General features: G+C 44.4%; 2 protein-coding genes and 1 long non-coding RNA gene across 7 annotated transcripts in view; 2 read left to right on the top strand and 1 right to left on the bottom strand.

Annotated features, from left to right (window-relative positions):
* Nucleotides 1–35: 35 nt before the first annotated feature.
* Nucleotides 36–2,657, top strand: LOC135294468 (uncharacterized). Its single transcript, XR_010356574.1, has 3 exons — nt 36–533; nt 897–974; nt 1,588–2,657. It is a non-coding gene; the product is annotated as an uncharacterized LOC135294468 (long non-coding RNA).
* Nucleotides 695–15,104, bottom strand: KCTD21 (potassium channel tetramerization domain containing 21). Of its 3 annotated transcripts, none has more exons than XM_064409738.1 (2): nt 14,998–15,104; nt 695–6,690 (listed from the first exon to the last, which is right to left on the bottom strand). In XM_064409738.1, the coding sequence occupies exon 2, from the start codon at nt 6,658–6,660 to the stop codon at nt 5,878–5,880; it is 783 nt and encodes a 260-aa protein (XP_064265808.1). In that variant the 5' UTR covers nt 6,661–6,690; nt 14,998–15,104; the 3' UTR covers nt 695–5,877. The 3 variants fall into 3 exon arrangements, with proteins under 3 accessions (XP_064265808.1, XP_064265809.1, XP_064265810.1); XM_064409739.1 differs by lacking the exon at nt 14,998–15,104 and adding an exon at nt 13,096–13,350; XM_064409740.1 differs by lacking the exon at nt 14,998–15,104 and adding an exon at nt 12,832–12,979.
* USP35 (ubiquitin specific peptidase 35) overlaps nt 15,066–19,627 on the top strand; it is a 26,271-nt gene continuing 21,709 nt past the window's right edge. For 2 of the 3 annotated variants that reach the window (XM_064409734.1, XM_064409730.1), the window contains exon 1: nt 15,066–15,208. The gene's annotated coding sequence lies outside the window, so the exon portion shown is untranslated. Of the gene's footprint in view, nt 15,209–16,660; nt 17,367–19,627 lie in introns of those variants that run through there. The other variant, XM_064409733.1, reaches the window with a different exon arrangement.

Below are 19,627 nucleotides of genomic sequence, written 5' to 3'. Positions count from 1 at the left end.
CGCCGGGAGCGGGGCTGCGCGTGCGCGGGGAGGGCGGGGCTCCGTGAGGGGCTGGGACGGGCGCGAGTTGGAAGGGAGGGAATTTAGGTTATCAGAAATTTAAGGCACTGGTACAGGTAAGCGGTGAATGATTAGCCCGCTCGAACACAGATAAAGAACGCACTAAGAGAACGCCTGAGACCAAAAATCGGCACTGGATCAAAGGCGCGGGAAGAATGAGTGCATGGACTGAGGGTATGACAGCTCAGGGACTTCTCTGTTGAGAGTCCCGCTGTGCAGACACCCAGCTTGAGCTGACCTGCTGCTGTACCAGGCTATTACTATTTACTTCTAGAAATCCAGCCCCTGAGGCTGTTGGGGAAGCTCGGGTTGAGCCCGAAGAGGAGGAAGCATGCCTGGCAGGCAGTGTGGGTGAGCGCTGAGGCCGCCCAGCCTCCCCTGGGCAGAAGCTGCTTCGCAGTACACCAGCTTAGCTCTGCTCCAGGGAGGTGCCATCTCCAACCTGTGTTGCTGGTGTCCAAGTCAGCTTCCAGGTACAAAGTGCTCTTTCAGAGGAACAGGCTCAATTTCTTTTTAATACCTTCCTGTCAGCCTGGAGGGTGGATGCATACAAGGCTGATGCCTTTTTAGCTTCCTTACAGCAAACTTCCATCTAGGAATAGTATCTTGTAGGATACTACACTACATGGAATCATACAGTTAACATGTTCGTTTTTATTTTTCTTTACAGCAATAATGTATTATTTGCTCAAGCTCAGGAACTAGACACAAGTCTAACAGTAGCAATGCATCAGGGTTTAAGTAGGCTCCTCACTGGCAAAACAAATCCTCTGTTTATAAATGTTTGAAACATAAATGAGCTAATGCATTTTAAATGGTTTTGATTATTTACAAAGGCTTGTTCATCCACGTTTTCTACAACTGCACTAATTCCTGGGGACCTTCTTGCACTTCCCAGCCACTGAGAGGTCGAGGTAAGCATTACAAGGAAGCAGTGGTTAGAGAAAGGGAAAGCTACAAGTGCAGCAAACATCACTCATGCTTTTTTTCTCAAGAAATATGTCAGGCAGAGCACCTCCTGCTTCACTCACATTTTATTTTCTGCTTTCTAAAATACATATTAGTTACAGCTCACAGAAGGAGTTACAAGCAGAGGAATGCAATCAGATTTTTAAATGTGATAGCGCTACAGGCCCTCTGTGAAGGTGGTAAGCAATAAAGACCATCTTCTCGCACTTTTCAAACACTACTGATTCAAAAGCATGGTTTTTAGTGTGTTGGGGTCCAAATTCTGATCAATGGGAAAATCCACAATTAGGAGTTGGAGCGTGAAAATACTGAGGGGAACGCCCAGAAGATGAGGAGAAAATAAATTATTAGATACAGCCCTCCCCTATAGATTCTTTTTTAATTGATTTCCCAGGGAAAACATTCCTTGTGTTATTCCCAAGTGAACCTGTGAGCTTGATCTGGATATGTATACACAACCAGCCCTTGTTGCACAGACTATCTGTGACTGCCTCTACTAATTCACATATGAGACTGTTACTGGGAGGGCCCCACATCAGCACTTCTTGTGCCCCGCAGGTTTGTGTCCATCAGCATGCAGATGCAGAATGGAAGTTAAAATGTTGCAAAATACATTGAACGTCTAGGCAGAGGCACCAAGTTCTACAGGACAGGGTGAAAATAAAACTGCCCAGAGGAGTCTTCTTCATAACGTCTTCATTAATCTGTGAAGTATCAGAAGTTCCTAGGCTTATTTTCCACAGTCTGTGGCTGAAGGCAGTATTTACAACTTCCACCAACCTCATACACAGACTCCACCAGCCTTTCCACCTTGCTTTTTATTCCTGGGAAAAAATCTGATTGACTGCAGATATTTGCTGCCAGTGCTCTCGAGCAGCAATTTATACTCAACAACCCAGTTATAAAGTTCTAACTGCAGCAGTGCAAATGCTTGGTGACTCGAAGCACATGCAAATTGAAGCAAAGCTGCCTGCTCCTGAGAAGCTACTAGCATAAGTCTTGGCAAGACCCATAATTAAAGTGCGCAATAGGAGAATAAAACTGGAAAGGACCAGTGATCATTCTAATCACAGACTTGTACTAAAATCTTTGTCTCCATTTTTATCTTGCTGGGTTTATTTTTTTTTTCCTGAACACATATTTTTATTCTCCCCCTTCTAAAACATGTATTTCTTGTTAATGTGAATTCCTTCCGATCTAACTTTTTACAACTACTTCTTTTATTTCTTTACCACTGCCTGCAGAAACAACTCCTCCCAGCCTTTAACAGCTGCATAAATTAAGTATCTCTTATTATGTATATACAGTTTCAGTCTCATCGTTGTAACTGGACACGGTTCGATATTTAAGAGATATCAAGCCTAAAAACACACAAAGAAGTCCATGAGTGATTCTTTCTGGAGTTTCGTAATAGTCTTTTTGCCATGTAAGAAATACCACTGTGCTGTGCACGTGTGCAGATCTGGGAATGCCATTAGACTACAGCTAAAATCTTGTTTATCATCTGCCCTAACTCTGGTGTTCTCCTGTAACACTATTGAACACTCTATTCAGTGGTAATTTAGGAAAAAAAAATGAGGCCATTAAAAAAAAAAATCACAAGGCTTGGCCTCATTTTGTACACTAAGGTATTGAGAGACACAGGCATATGGCAGAAGCAGGAGTTATGCACCAAGATGTGGAAGAAAAGAGTCACACAACTTTAAGGGAAGAAAATGTCACTAGATCCTTTCCAGGAAAGAAAATGTTTGATCTGAGAGTGAATATTCCACTCAGCAGTGAAATAATTTTTAGATGTTACTGCTAATAAATGCCAAGTGCTTTTCATGACTAGTGATGGGGTTGTGCTATACTTAGCTTGGCTTTTTGCATGTTTGCTTCTCTTTAATTCAGGAAAACTCTTGAGAAGAATCATTATCAGTGCTGTTGACTGGTAAACAAAAGCAAGTTACACCTCCAGGGCTCAGAAAAAGAAGGCAAACAAAAAACAGCTATTCAGATAAAATGCAAACAAATGCTCTGGAGAGAGTATGTTCCTATAAACAGTCATTATATTGTAACTCACAGACTGCAGAATTCGGGAGCAGCTATAAATTGAGCTTAGTGTGGAGTTTGAAATAGCAGCTGCATTTGTAGAACATATGTTTGACTGCAATCACAAGTGATTCACTTACCGCCCATTTCCAGCATAAATAGTACCTCATACTTAAGGATGTTTATTGTGCTTAGCAAGTTTGTGGTACCTCAGGTTTTTCCGTTCCTTCCAAAGCATGGCTTCACTCATGTCTTTGTACTGGTTGGAAATTTTGCATCTATTTATGTATATAAAAAGAGATATTTTTCATCTCAATGTCTGTTAATAAATGACAGTGATCTGGGGCCAGCTGTACCTTTCACTGATTAGTTTCATGAGCACAAATGTGTATTCAATTTGTTCATCTTCTGCATGACAGACTGATGGATTAAAGCACTCCAGGTGAAGATCTGAGTCCAGTTCTCTCCTGTTACAGACTCCTCTTACTTGCCTTTCACGAAGAAAAATGCAGTAATGATACACCTCTCCCACGGAATATTTTATTTTGCTGAAACAGAATGGAGCAGTACTGATCCAGAGCTCTAAAGGGTGTAGGTCAGACCTTCCCACCTCCACCCTTCCAAATGAGATCTAAGCCTGCTGCTCTTACCTTTGGATAAACTCAAGGTGACAGGAAACAAATTCCTACTGGTATTATTTTAGTCATGACATACAAGAGCTCTGGTTACAGATAATTTAAAATCTACTCTCAAGGGTGTGGGTTAAAAAGAAATACCATCAACAGTCCCCAAAATCTCTGTTATCATAAATTCAGCAATGGCATATCTGTTTCAAGTCACAGATTTGATGAAAGAGGATTCATTTTACAGATCATACTCATATTACCAGCACAGATCATCCCTGTCAATGTCCAGCTGACTGTCCACTTTGTGCTTTGTAATTCAGAACTGGGATGGAAAAAAAAAAGAGTTCTCCCTAATGCAACTAAATATAGAAGAACATGGTGACTCAGACTGGAATTTGGCCACAAAATCCTGTTTGCAATGCTCAAAATACACAAAATTTGCCATGTTTAGTGGTTCTGAGCGCTTCAAGCCAATCAGTGCTTTCTGACAACATGGTCCCACATATATCGTGCTGGTTTAGCACCAAGTCAGACAAAGGGCAGTGGTTTGTTACAACTGCAGAATGTGCATTTTACCCATAAGCATGCTGATTTGTGTTGTTCTTGCAGTCACAGTTTGGGACAGTAAAGATATACTGATCATGCTGGTTTTTTACAAGGAAAAAAAGCTTCTTTATGCTTGTTCACAGGTCAGCTTAATGTAACAACAGAGTAGTTACTTGGGAAACAAGAACATGTGCATTATTGAGCTTTGCAGCCCTGTGCTAGAAACCTTTGGAAGCACTAAAACTCCAAATGCAAAACTTAGTTATTGCATTTTCCTTTCTATCTCATTAAAGATACCTGAAAATGTTCCAGAGGCCCTCTCATGCACTCATAGCAATCTGGTTAGGGAAATACAGTTAAGGTACTTTTAAACATAATTAGCCAAGAAAGAACCATCTTGAATGTGGCACAAATGATGTTTGGAGACAACATGCAGCTAGTGAGTTATGATCTTCATTACAGCACAGACCAGGTGTGTAGGGAAGAGTTTGACCTCTGGTTTTCCACTGCTTTCCTTCTGGCAAGCTGAAACTGAAGCCAAACAAGCAGGTATAATTCTTTTAGTGACCTGACCACTTCACAAAGATTTTAGACAAAAAAAAGGCTCAATGAACCAGGATAGGAAAAACGACCCTCTGTTTTTGTGATGAAAAATATTAGGTGTAACCTGGTGAGAATGTTGTCTTTTAAAATGAAATCCATCCTACCCAGAGAGCATCCCATGCATTCCAGGCACTGCTGAAGGGAGATGTGCCCAAAAGAGGCTCAAATGTTTAGAGTACATTTGGGGGCCTCTGCCCCAAAATCTGTCTTCACCTTAGAAAGTTTCAGCAGCATCCTCCAGACAAATATTAACATTGTAAGAGAAAGAAAAGGACTACTTGTCTTGGATGCCTTTGGAATGTAAAAGTAAAGATTTAATCTTCTTGGTTTGTAATAACACCATTCTCTCTTCTATGGCTTCCTTGCCAGTCACATTATTCCAACACGGCTTCCCTGAAAGCACAATAAAGCACAGGCTCTCTCAAAGGGTTCAGAAAAAAACCCAAGCCAGCTTCACAGAAATCCTTTGTTGAAGCCAAAGAGATGGGATCCCTTACTCATTTGCAACTTGTACCATCCTTTACAGCTGTCTTTAGTGCATGTGGGAAGGCTTCTCCTCTGCAGATCCAAAGCTTCTTGAATGCTCTGCACAGGTGGTACAGCAAGGCATGGCAAATGTGCTCCTAGGGCTGTCTGCTGCACTGCAGCTCCATGGTAACTTCCACTGCATCCGTTCTCCAGACAAATTCCAAACCATGGTTACCGAACTCTCGCATCCCCTGGCAATGCGGGTTAAGGATAACCCATTTTCCAACTGGAAAATCTAAAGATGACAGAAGTTAAGTGATTTTCCCCAGAATTATACAGCAGGTCAGAGGCAGAGGCAGAGCCAGTCCTTAATTCAGGCGCTAGACAATATCGCTTCTGTCTGGAATATGGACATATTCTGTAAGGTCATAGTGGTAAGTACATTAAAGGAAAATCATCTCCTTGTTAGTGACTCTTAATCCAGATAAACATGATTCTGAATTAGGCTGTGTGTTTTAAAGGGAAACACTTAACCTGTGTTATCTCCATGCTAGCACCACAACAGCCATTCCTACTTGTACCGAATTAGGCGAATAATCTTATTATTCATGAAATCTGAAGTATGTGGATGAGCAGAATCTATGCAGAAACCATCACTCATGGCTATTTTCAGCACTTCTTCCACAAACACCTGGAAACTATTGATTTGCTTATTATCTGGCACCACCCAGAGTCTCTTCAAGTTCTGCCTGGTGTACTCCTCTTCGGGAAGGCCTTCCACACTTGCAACCCAGTCTAAGGTCAAATGGTTGGGGTCCTGCAGGTAACTGGATATTGAGGAAAGGTTTCCATTGAAACAGTAGTACAGTTTGGAACCAAGAAGCTTCAGGAACAGGCATGACGTGGAGAAGATATGAGCACTGAACACTTCCATGTTGGAGGAAGACAGGCTGTAAATCTGGGGTGCTTCTCGGACAGTGAAGTGAACAGTCTGGGTCTTCTGATCGAGGGTGATATTGAGCATGGCATTTTTCTCTGCTTTAGAAAGCTCTACCTCCTTCTCCTGCAAAGCCTCAATCAGGGGCTGAATTTGATAAAAATCTACTTCCCGCCGCAGTAAGCCCATTTCCTGAAAATCTTCAGGAAGGTCCAAGTGAGAAGTTCGTAAAAAGTTCAGGATATAACGGAAGATTTTGCCATCTCTGTCAATAAAGCAGTTGCCTTGGCTGTCCTTCTTGGTTGGGATCTTCCCACTAAACATGGCCCCCAGCATGGAGTCTGGAAAGCTAGTCAGAGTGGACAGAGAGGTGGTATAGAGTTTTCCTCCAACATTGAGCGTGATAGGTTCTGACATGATGGAAAAGTCACGGTGCTGGGACTAATTCTAAAAAAAAAAAAATTAAAAAAAATCCAACACCACACATTTAGTTGCATTAATCTTTCTGAAAGGTTAAAATACAGAGATAAATAGTACTAAATATATAAGGGTAACCACATGGCAAGAATTCACCACAGAAATTAGAAGTGAGGAATTATTTTTTGAGGTTGTGTCTTGAGAACAAGCATAAGGATATTTTCTCTCCTAACAGATTTGAACAGGACTTTGTTTAATTCAGTTTAGTGCCAGAAATCATGAGCCTTCCAAACCTTTACAATTATGCTAAAAGTGAATCTCTCTCAACAATACCTACAATGAGGGCTGACTTCAAAGTAGCATTCTGGGCTTGTACGATCTCATTTCTCTCACAAACAGAGAATTTAGAGGGGAAAAAGAAGGACAGGACAAGAACTTGACACAACCCAACATCTTCCATAGTGTTTGAAGCTATGATTAGAGTAACAAAGCAGTTCAGCAGAATCCCCTGATGTATGTCTGAGTGCAGTCAGCATAGCAGGGAGCCAGGCAGCAGTTGCTGCCGTAAGCACATGACTGTCTGTGGTTTCTTTCATTAAAAAAAAAACCCACTAGACTTTCTTCTTCCATTGTGCTTTACCCTAGAAAACATTTTCTAATTATGTGGGGCCATATTCCAGTTGACACTGTTTCCATGCCGACTCTCTGCCATCAGCTGACATGAACTAAGGATGGGATAGTAAGGTGCAGTTAAGCTGTAGGAAGGGATACGCATGACCTCCCCTTGGCCTCCACCATACTATCTTCCTCCTTTATGCCACCTCTGGCACTCATCTGATCCCACAGTGAGTCAGTTTAGGGAGAAAACACAACATTTTCTATTCAGCTTGCTTTGCTGTATGTTGGACCTGGACCAGTGCCAGGGCTGGGGCAAGGGAAAAGAAAGGAGCTGTGAAGCTGTCTCCATCGCAGTTCAGCTCAGCTGTCTTGTGCAAGTGGGCCATTATTCCTGCTACCTGAGGATCTGCAAACCTGTTTTTTCTTGTTTGCTGAATCTAAATAAATCAACAGTTCAGAAGGAAACTCACCAGTGTTTGCTTACAGAGGCAGGAGGCAGCTCTTGCTGTAGTAACTACAGCCATTCAACAGAAAGCTGCCAAACAGCTCCCTTAAAATTGAACTTAAGTACAGGCATTTTCCTAACTAGTAATGAAATAATCATAGATACTACCACTATTATCAGCTCTGGAGTCACAGCAAAATGCAGATAGGGAGAAGGTCATCTGTGCTGGAATATAAATTCTTTCATGGCTGCTAAAACCCAGATAATAGTGCTTAATAGCATTCTAAAACAAATACATCTCTAGACAGCAGCTAACATTTTGCTAAGAAAAACTGGCCCAAACTAGGGCAGATAATTAACAGGTTAAAGGAGAGCCTGTCTTTAACTTGTTGTTTAAGACTAACATTCCACTTTGTTCTTTAGCCCTTGGCACACAGCCTAAATCCCACTGAACAATAATGGAAAGATGTAGATCTCTAAATCTAGAGCGCTTTCCCTGTGTATCCCTCAGTCCCCATGCATCCAGCAAAACTGGCAAATAAAGATGCATGTGTAGGCCAACACAACAACACATGCATCGATGACCACAGATCATCCTTGTGACTAACCTCAGCCAAATATACTCTAGAAAAAAAACCCTGTTCCAGTGTTAAACTCCCCTTGGCACTGTAGTCTCAGCATACTTCCCACTCTTGAAGACTTCAACCCAATTTAGAGTCAAGAGCTGTTTAAACCTGATCATGTGGAGGCTTCAACTGATCTAATTCTGTAGCATGAGTGGCTGCCATGGATTTTTCCCCTAAGGGCTTGAAATATGTCTGCAAAAGCATTGCTACAAGAACAATCAGGCATTCACAAAAACAGCCTAAAATGTGTTTTACTTTTTTTCACATTTCATCAAACAGAAGCTTCCCCATACCTCCCTACAGCCTGTAGAAGCAGGACTGATAGTGGCTCCAAAAATTGTGTTCATTGCTTCCCACCTCTGCTGCCCTTCAAGCTGCTGTAGACTAAACAACCTGTTCTTCCTTCATAGGTGAAGCTTTCAGATTTTTGAGCTCACACCTGCTTATTTACACCATGAGAGTTTTTCCTCAAGCTGTCTGCCAGACTTAGTCAAACACAGAGCAAGATGTTTCCCTTTATGTGTCTGTGACAAGGCTTCACTTGTCAGAGCTCGTGGACAAGACTCACAACCCAAAGGCCACCATGCAGCCCAAAGACACAGACCTTCATTTCACTCATCATCCATCCTAGGTTTACTCTGATCCAATGCCTCACTGATAGCCTGAATGAGAGGCAGACAACTCGGTCCAACCTGAACAGATAACTTTTAAATCTCCTGTAACTCTTTTCTTATCAGCAGTCCAAAAGGGATGTTGCCAACAAAATATGGCAGTAACATGAGCTCTCTGAAGCTGAAGCCTGTATCTGTGCTGGTGGCAAGAGCACCAGAAATCTAACCAAGCCTTAGCTCTGGAGCTGGAAGAGTAGCACGGAGATTGGGAGCCTCTCAGGTGTGGGCTCTGCTCCTCTCCCACCTCTGGGCATTGCTCAGACACATGCCCTGGACAGCTCATTCTGCTTATGGCTATTCTGCATTCTAAAGACCCATATAGACTAGATTTCCCTCCCCAGGACACCAGCCTGCTCTGATTTTGAACTTGCCCCTTACCTTTGCACTAGATTAAATTTTAAACATTTAACGAGGCATACATCTTGCCCATGGATAAGGCTGGAGGATAACTATTCCTCAGCTGTCATTCCTAATTGTCTTCTTTTGCCTAATTCATCCCATTTCTTAGAGGTTTATAGATTTATAGATTTATCCTCATAGTGTGAAGATTAATCAGATAGTCTGGGAACCTCGGGAGAGCCAAAAACATGAGCACAAATGAGCATGAATGTCTACTGGATTTATAATCAACCTGGACTTAATGCATTGACCAACAAACATATTTGGGAGTAGCTGGGGAAAGTCAGTCTTTGCTGCTTTTTGCCCTAAACACTTGTTTATGAAAAACTGGCTTTCATAAACCTCTAAAAATTAAATAAAATGAGTTGTACGTTTTCTCTCTTTAATCATTCAACCACTATTTGCAGAACCCAGCATGGTTTTTCAAGCCTGGGTGCTTTGCTAATGCAATATAAATGTTGTCCAAGAATGCAGTATGAAAATCACTTCTTCTTGGCGAGATTTCCACAAAGAGGAGGTACCAAGAGCATCTGATCTTGGACATGGTAGACTACTGGTCTAATTGAAGGTGTCCCTGCCCACAGGTGGGGGTGGGTTGGAACTAAATGATCTTTAATGTCCCTTCCAACCCAAACCATTCTGTGATTGTATGATTCTATAACCTGCTGTCACCAAGGAGAAGTACAAATTGGGTTACAGTTCTTGGAAGCAGAGAATTACAGTAAAGTATTTTGTGTAGTTCCTCCCCAAGTAGCATTTAAAATTCACTCTAATTAGGTCAGCTAGAGATCTAATTTGACAGCTGAAGATGCAAATTTGGCCGAAGAACACAAGATTTATTTTGTGCTTCTAAGAGCAACCTGTATTTAAATACCTCTTTTAATATCATGGAAGAGGGAAAAGTCTACATTTGATTTAAAGTCATGATCATACCATGTGATGTAAATTGAGAGAAACCAGCAGAGCATGGTCAGCTTTATGAAAACATCAAACTCCTGAACCGAAGCTGCTGTCTCAGCATCTAAGCATTTCAACTGACCACAGCTTGTAAATTTTAACTTGGGTTTGACTCCTAGGAGCATCCTCAACAGCTGCATAGAGAACATTTCTGTAATAAACCTCTACCCCATGAGTTTAGTTCAGCAAAGAACTGGTTTGATGTTGGGAGAATCATGGGGGTTGACACAGCACGAAGGTATGGAGGTATGCAAAATGACAAAAGTGAACTGTTTTCACTGATCAATGCCTTCACATATTTAGAACCATTATCATACCACTTTGTTTCATGATAATTTTGAATGTAGAACAGCTTTGGATAAGCTTATTTCCCCTCTCCTGTATTCATAACATTTAACAGCACTTTAATTAGCTAATAAATAAAATTCTATATACCTAATTTAACTGACTGCTTGTTCACCCAACTTGGCAAAAACCCACAAGTGCACAGTAATAATCAAAACAAAAAAACCCCATTAGCCATGATTTGCCAATGTAAGTAAAATGGCACAAATATTACTATGTTTATAACCACTGAAAAATACATACAGCTGTAATCTATCCTTTTTAACAAAAAGAATGCAGTTTAATAGAAGGTCTAAAATTATATGTTTATATGATTGTCAAAAGATAGCCATAGCTCTCTATATATACATGCATACATATATTTATATATAGACAATTTAAAACAGGATTTTAATTGGGAAAAAGAACTGATTGCCAACACACACTTCACTTTAAAAATGTCAGGGAAGGAAAATGAATCAATCCTTCTGGATTTCAGAGGCAATGCCCAAGATGTGGATAACCAGCTGATCCTAGTGTCATTCAGGGGATTTAATTAATGAGATTAATTAAACACAGAACAGCAAAGCAAGAGCAATCTGTAATTTGGTTGAAGAGGATCATGTTGAGTTGTTAAGGTTTCTAAAGTCCATCCTACAGGCTACTTAGGGCCTCTGAAGCCCTTACACGTTGTATTAAAAGCATTAAAATTGTAGCTCCTGAAATGCAAATTAACATATTCTGTTACAGAAATAGAGTTTTTTGCCGTAAGATGTAGCATTACATGGCCATTTACAGTCATTGTGTTTAATGGTTTTAACTTCATGGAATCACACAATTATAGAACAGCTTGGCTTGGAAGGGGCCCTAAAGATTATCTTATTCCAACGCACACCCCATGGGCAGGGACACCTTTCAGTAGACGTGGCTGCTCAAAGTCCTATCCAGCCTGGCCTTGAACACTTCCAGGGATGGGGCAGCCACAGATTCTCTGTGTAGCCTGTACCAGTGCCTCCTAACCTTATGTCTAATATGGCAAGTTAATTTTATCATGTAGCCTTCAATAGCTCAGCTGTGAATATCTCTCCACAACTAAACCTTGGAAAATCTGTATTTAAGACAGTGAAATATATGCAGCTGCTGTAAAAAGTAGTTGAGGACTGACAAGGAACCGCAAAATATACACACAGGAAAAAGAAAGGAAAAACTAAAAAAGAGAAGAAATTAATTATTTAGTCTGATGCAATGAATGATGCCTAAGTGGCAACAGAATTAAAGCAAGCCAGGGACCATTTCTGCAAGCATCAGGAAGAGCAGCCAGACTAAAAACCTCTCTGGCTTTTTGAGTATTGCCCAAGAGAGCTGGTGAAAACCACATCAAGTAGACAAATGTTACAAGAGACAGATCAGGTAGTGCTTTATAGGAAGTAATTCTGCCTTGGGAGGGGCAGGATTGATTTCACCTCAGAAGGAAGCATGAAAAAAGAAATAGCTGGGCACCTGTTTGGCTGCTGGAGACTTTAAATGGGATTCAGCAAAAGACAGTTGTTGCAGGATGAGGCTCCAGTCTGCTCCATTAGAGCATATTAACTGTGAACACATAATCAGAGATGCAAAGATGCTCCTTCCTGCGTGAAGCTTGTTCTGCTTTGGGTTTTGCCCACACCTGGCATGTAGCACTTTGCTCCACTGTGTCTTACTGAAATACACATTTTGGTTTGAGGTAAAAATTCCAGTTTCTACAAAACACCTGAGCCCTGAGAAAGCAAGCAAGCAAGCAAACAAGCAAACAAACAAACAAACAAACCAACCCTCATAAAGTTGAGAACTCCAGCCCTGGACACAGCCAAGCCCAGAGCACTTGCTGCAACTCTACCTGCAGAACAGTTCTGTGCCTTGTCCCTTCTCAAGGGGACAATCTCATGGAGGAAATCCAAACCCTACAAGTTTGTGCCTTTCTGTGTTATGGGGGCTGCAAACAAGGCACTTTGAAGCCTAGAAGTCACCTCTTGAAAGACGAGATAAAAATAATAGTAATAAACTAACTAAAGGGGGAGGGCAGAAACAACAAAGAAAATAGTATTTAAGGGATTAAAAAACCCAACAAACCACACCTCAACTAACCACTTACCCAGCTTTCAGCAGACAGTAGGCACCAATGAGAGCTGAGTTTTAGGAAGAATTTTGGACAAAATCTTTTGCAAGGATAGACTCGCCCCTCCCTTCATATATTCCTGATCACATTTACTTAGCTCAGCTCATCCTTTACAATCGAAGGTTAAACATTCACAATACAGTCTCTGCACCCTATCTGCTTATTTATGGCAACCTTATAGAGGAAATCCCATGTTCTCCCATCACTGCAGAACGGACCCACCTGATTTTGGACACTTACTTAATATGAACCCCTCCAACTGAGCAGCACGTAAGAGGCTTAATTAAATTCAGTCCGTGAAGCAGAGCATGGCGTGCCTGCCAGGAGCAATAGATCCCAAAATGAAGCGCCTGCGGGGCGGCACAGCAGCTTTTTGTTTCGGGACTACTGTGGTGCCTCTGGAAATTTCCAGCAGGCGTTTGGGGAAAGGCCGCTCACCCCGAGGCTGGCACGGGGGACGTGGCGACGAGCTCTGGGAGGGGACTCAAATTCCCAGCAGGCGTGAGGCAGGAAACGACGGGTCACCCTTCCTTTCTCTTCTTGGAACAGAATCCCTATCGATCTGCCGGCGGCTGCAGTGCTGGGAGACAGACATACTGACTATCCACCTTCGGAGCGCAGCTGCTTATCTGCCAGTTATTTATATTTAATTTATATTTCATTTTCTGACCCCGCTTTCTGTTATGCACAGAAACGCTGTTCTGCCAGTGAGCCGCAGGAGGGATGGGGAAGCGTGAACGGAGTTTTGTAACAGCCCTGGTTTGCTGTGGGTACGATGGTGTGTGTTCATCCCTTTCCAAACCTGCACCTCCACGCCCTTGAGCATCTCCTGGGCTGCTTGCTTAGGGATGCAGCTGAATGCAGGAGGCTTCGCCTAGGCTCTCTGCAGATGCTGAATTTACGCATAAAGAGAAGGGGAAGGGAGGTGGAGGTAGGGAACTAGAGCTGGTGCCCAGCTAGTAAAAGCAAGGAGCAGTATAAAGCAGAGGTCAGGTTCCTCCTGAGAGTACAGGAACAAAAGCAGCAGCGCACAGCAGGGAGCAGGAGAACGAAAAGAAGGTTAAATGCTGCCGAAGGAGAACGGCTGACAAGATGGAGGGGGAGAGGGAGTGCAGAGCCACAGAGATGCGGCTGCAGCCAGGTCTGGAGAATAAAAGCCAAAGTGCTGCAGTGCTCAGCGCTCTCCTGATGACCTTCAACACCCGTAGGCTCAGGGGCTGGTGGGTGGGCAGTGCAGATGGTCAGGAGGCACTGCCACCGCCTGCCAGAAAGGAGCCTGCTTGGGGTCTCAGGGCACTGGGAGCATCACCTTTCCTTCCAAGCTGATGGAACCCTTTGTGCAGGCCAATATACTATGCCAGTTCTGGCAGAAGTTTTCACTGATTTTCAATGTCCTCTCCCAGCACCCATTTAGGTATCACTTGGCATGCCTGGAGTATCTTCCTGGTACACTTTATTTCCGTCATGGACCACTTTATTTTGTCCCCGAACAACTTCACAGCACACGTGGTAGCCACCACCTGCTTGATGGACACACGGGGTGGTTCAATAATCCAGTTTCCATCTCATCTCCCACTGACACCACTGTTTCCTGAGCATCCCTGCAATGCTGGGATGCTGCCGCACCACAGCAAAACCCACTCAGAAATCCCGCTAACAAGGTAGGCATCGCTCAAAATCAGACCCTCTGGAGGGCATATATCACACCCATCACCCAGCTGGACCCAGCTGGCTTCATGTCCCGGGTGTGGGCATACTGGGCTTGGATTCGCTGTGAATACTTACATTTCGGAGATGTTTCATTGGAAGGGGGCAGGGGAATGTGCAAAGTTTGCAGAGTGGCGCTGAACGCGACCCTGTTACGGACAATCGTAGGTACTGCTCCTCCCTGCATAGCCAGGCGTTCCAACTACTGAATTAGCTTAAAATGCTAAAAAAATAACCCCAAATTCCCCTTCAGAAGGGGCTCACCCGTCCTTCCCGCATCCCACAGCGGACCAGCTGCGCGGCTCCCGGCCGCCGGTCCCCGCTTCCTCTCCGTGCCTCAGTTTCCCCCTCTCGGGGAATTCCGCTGGGGGTGCCCCCGGCCCTCCCCACGCCCCCCAGCCGGGCGGATCCCCCCCAGCCCCGCCGGGGACCCACCTGCGCCCCCTCCAGCCGCCGAGCTCCGCCGCTGGCCGAGAGGCGGAGAGAGGCGGAGGAAGCGGGGGGCGCGGCGCTCCCGGCACGGCCCGGCACGGCTCGGCCCGGCCCGCTGGGAGATGTAGTTTCGCCGCCGCCCTCGGCCCTGCCCAGTGCTGCCCCGGGACTGCGGCTCGCAGCCGGCCACGCCGCATCCCGGCCCCGGCCGGAGGTAACGCGGGGCGGGCGGAAGGGAAAGGGGGGCAGGAGCGGGGCGGTCAGGGCTTGGGGTGATCGCAGGGAGGGGGGGATCGAATGCTGGGGAAGTGGTGCAGTAGCGGAGGTCTGGGCTTGGGATGTAGGAGGGATGCTCAGGGGAAGGGATGCAGGAGGAGTAGTCGGGGAAAGAGGTGCAGGAGGGACGCTTGGCGTGAGAGATGCAGGAGGAACGCTCGGGGTGAGGGATGCAGGAGGGATACTTCGGTGAGAGGTACGGGAGGTGTGCTTGGGGTGAGGGATTCAGGAGGGATACTCGGGGTGAAGGGTGTAGGAGGGGTGCTCAGGAGAAGGGATGCAGAAGGAGTAGTTGAGAAAAGGAGTCCTGGAGGGATACTCAGGGTGAAGGATGCAGAGGAGGTACAGGAGGAGTGCTTGGGGTGATGAATGCTCGGGATGAGGGATTCAGGAGGAATACTCAGTGAGAAGCATACAGGAGGGTGCTCAGGGGAAGAGATGCAGGAGAGGTAGTCAAGGAAGGGGATGCTTGGGGAATTGGGATGCAGGAGAGGTGCATGGAATGAGGGATGCTCTGGGTGAGCCATGAGGTAGGCTGCTCAAGGGAAGCAGTGCAGGAGGGGTGCTGGTGGAAAGTGTTGCAGGAGGGATGCTCAAAGGCAAGAATGCTTGGCAGTCAGAATACAGAAGGTTTTCAGGGGTCAGGATGCCGGAAGGAGCTGGAAGTAAGGGCTGCTTGAGGGTCAGGATAGAGTTCGTGTTCTCAGGAACTGGGATGCTCCGAGGGAGGGATACTCAGGATAAGAGTAGGGGTGCTTGGGAGGAATACCCAGAGGGATGCTCTGGGGTTGCCATGTAGCAGAGGGCTTGGAGTGAGGTATGCAGGAGAGATAGTTGGGGTGAGAATTACTGAAAAGGCTGAGATGCAGGAAGGATGCTCAAGAGAGGGATTCTTGTAGGGAGGAGTCTGGGAGAAAGGGCCAGGGTTTAGGATTCCCAGAGAGATGCTTGGACAGAGGTGTGCTCTGTGGTCGGGGTGCAGAAAGGAGTGATGGAGGAGGGGAGCTTAAGCATTTGGCTTCTTGGGGATCAGGCTACAGGTGAATGCTTGGAGGGAGAAATACAGGAGCAACATTGGAAAGTGGGGGAGTGTGCATCCCCCCACTGCCTGCAGGTCTTTGCAAACCTGTTTGCAAGGCTGCATCTTGTTATAACAAACTGACCAAGACAGATTCAGGTTTTCCCCAGGGAAGCTGACCTGGGGCGAGACACCTTGGGGTGTTCCCATCTGATAGGAAGCCAAAGACTCTAAAAGTGAGGGTCAAATTCAGATTAGCTGAGATCCACTCCAATTTCAGGTTATGTCTGCCCCAGGTTGGACTTTGCAGGTGTTACTGAAGAATAAAAGCAGATGTTGGAATATTTGCACTGCTATGAGGTTTTCCTAGCACTTTGGGAGCTCAATTATGCCGTGCTGCATCTGGTGGCAGGGAAATTTCAACAGCATGCTCTGCCTAGACTGGAAGGGTGCAACTGAGTTTTCACCTGAGAAGGGGTCTCAAAATGCTTTGAGCACCTTTGTGATGGATTCCATAAAGTTTGCCATTGTCTCACTTTCCATTCCTGCTTTCTGAATTGGCTGATGCAAACCCAAATATATTGGGGGCTGGAGGGAAACTGAGGTCTCAAACGGGCATCATACCCCATTTTTCCTTTCCTGAAGGCACCACCAAAGATTAGAGATCTCTGTGTCCAAACAGTGAATCAGTGTCTGATGAATCCCAGGCAGCGTTGGCAGTATCCGCCCTCAGTCTGGTATGCTTTGGTGAACAGGACGTGGTTTTTCCTTGGTTTATATCCAGGGTTTTAATTTCTATACAGAGACAAAAGCAGACAGAAACCTGAAGAAAGAAGAGTGATTTTAATGCTATAAATACCTTCAGGAAAACAACCAGCTTTCCAGAGTAGATGTATTTACAGTCTCCAGGGACAGTGATAGAAAGGACCTTGGCCTGAAGGTCAGTGCAGGATCTGGGCACTCCCAGTATAAAGCCCTATGGAAGTAGGGTGTCACAGCCCAGGCTGAGAGCTCCAGCTAAGCAGGAAAGCAGAAGTCTTTTGGGGGAAAAAAAGGAAGATACCTTCAACTGGAGGATGTGAGGAGGAAAACTGGGGAAAACTTACCTGTTGCAGGCAGGACAGAGCTTTTGGGCATCCAATGCCAAATAAATTCAGAGAGGTCAAAAGCATCTGGGATGGGTTATTTTTGTGTGGAGTTGGTACTGGGCTCAGCCACAGAACCAGTGGTTTGTCACTGCTGGTCTAGTGGTTTGAGCAAGCCTTACCTCCTGTCCCTTTCTCTCCTGCTGGTTTTCAAGGGAGAGAGGAACTTAATTTCTTGTGTCTTGCTTTCTGTATCTGTATCAGAATAGTTGATAATAAGCTAGTGATGGTTTTGAGATGCTTTATTAGAAAAGGAGGATGCCAGTAGGTACTAGAGATGTGTGTATGTGGTTGTTGGTTGAAGGGGAGGAATGGAGCTGGGAAGAGCAGTCTGGAGAAAGAGAGGATGAAATGTTAGAGCCATAGGCTTTATTTGGTAGTGCGCTGATTGCTTTGACATCCAGCCAAAGCCTTTTTTTTAATTTGATGACTGAGTGCCTAACAGCAAAAAAACAGAGCAAGTGAAGAAACTCAGGGATCTGTGTGCACCAAAAGGATCAAAGAAGAAGAATGGAAGAAATAAGAGGGTAGGGTAGGTAAGATAGATGGGTTGAGATAGGGCAGCCTGCCCAGCACTGTTGTCAGTTGGAGAGGGCTGATAGAATTGTATGATGTGGTCAAACATATTTATGATGTTTTAGAGGAAAAAAAAAAACAATAAAATATGTGATACTGTAAAAAAAAAAAAAAAAAAAAAAGAAAAGGCTCTGCAGCGGTCTGTGGATCTAAAGTACCAACAAATTTTAAAGAAGGTAGGGACTACTATATGACAAATTTAGGCTGCTTGCGAATAGGTATCTTCTGGTTGGTTACTTTTTTGAGACGTTTAGAATAGCATGGCCACAAGAGAGGAACTCATTGTTCCCAAGGTGGAGCTCCTGATGTACAGCAGAGCCATGCAAAATGCCAGCAGTACAGTTGGGTGACAATGCCTTAAATTAACCTTCACTCTCTGGAGAGAACTGACAGCTACTGTCCTGCAGAGTGTAGGGACAGCCTCTTGCTCTGAATCTGCTACTGCCTGTGGTGCAGGGCAATGTCCTGTTCCAAATCTGCTGCCTGTGGTGAAGGACACTCACCATGAGTGCTGTACTAAAGCGCGGTTCTGATTCCAAGGATAGAAAAACATGAAGAGCCTCGTCAGCCAAAAGTAATTAACTCTAGTGAGTAGGAGACACACAACACGAGTGCAATCTGCCACTGGAAAACAGTCTGGGGCAGGAAGCAAGGAATATGTGATCTCCTCGCAAAGCAAAGGTGAATTTAGAAAGGCAGATTATAATCATATGCAAAAAATTCAGCTGGGCTTCTGTGCTGGCAATTTTTTCCTGTTGTGACTACAAATGGGTAGAGTGTCACTTCTTTTTCTAAAGGGCTATTTAATGGGATTTTTCTGCAGTTATTAGCTCTGATTTTCTGCTTAGATCTCATAAAAATTACCCTGGTGCTCTGCTCTGCCACGGCACTTTATGGGGTTCAACTCAGACAGCAGCTGAAAGGACAGTGGTGCATCGCCATTAATGGATTTGCAGGTCTGGAGAGGTTTGGCTGCTGGCTCTGTCACAACCTATTCCATCTCCTTGCGCAAATGCTTTGGTCTAGATAGTTTTTAAGGTCCCTTCCAACCATTCTATGATTCTGTGGTCTAGATGTGTTTTCACATCAGTTTTCATATTGCTACAATAACATGAGTATCTATTAGATGTGGTAACGATGTGCAGGCTGTGGTTTCCTCTTCTTAGCTGGATGAACAGAGATGTACTTTGAACAAAAAAAAATCCTCTTTGCCTATGAATTCATTGGACATTTGTTCCCTGCACTAAAAAAATAGTTGTTACTACACAATTACTTCGATATTTCTGGAAAACAGACCCAGAGGGGTGGCAACAGGGTTGGTCCTTGTAAGAAGTTGCATACCAAGTCATGGCAAATTTTGTGGAAATTTTAGACAGCAGAGTATTTTTTGTGCTCTATCAAGGCATTATGTGAGCTCCCTTTTATGCTGCAGCAGCTCAGCATGCTGCAGGATTGAGCCCTAATTGCCTGGCTGCCTGGAGGATGCAGCAGGAATAGCAGTAATGTCTTGGCTGACATAAAAGAAACCATTTTGGCAGGAGTTAAGGACAAAAAAAGGTGAGTCTCATTTCTGTATTTCCAGACCTCCAGGGAGTTCAGGGAAATAGATATTTTTCTT

This window comes from Passer domesticus, chromosome 2, assembly GCF_036417665.1.
Source record: "Passer domesticus isolate bPasDom1 chromosome 2, bPasDom1.hap1, whole genome shotgun sequence".
In the NCBI taxonomy this organism is placed as follows: domain Eukaryota; kingdom Metazoa; phylum Chordata; class Aves; order Passeriformes; family Passeridae; genus Passer; species Passer domesticus.
Note: the sequence above shows the minus strand (reverse complement) of the source record. Positions and strands in the feature narration are given on the sequence as shown.

Coding starts and splice junctions, on each gene's coding strand:
- KCTD21 (XM_064409738.1), bottom strand. CDS start 6,660: ATGTCAGAACCTATCACGCTCAATGTTGGAGGAAAACTCTATACCACC.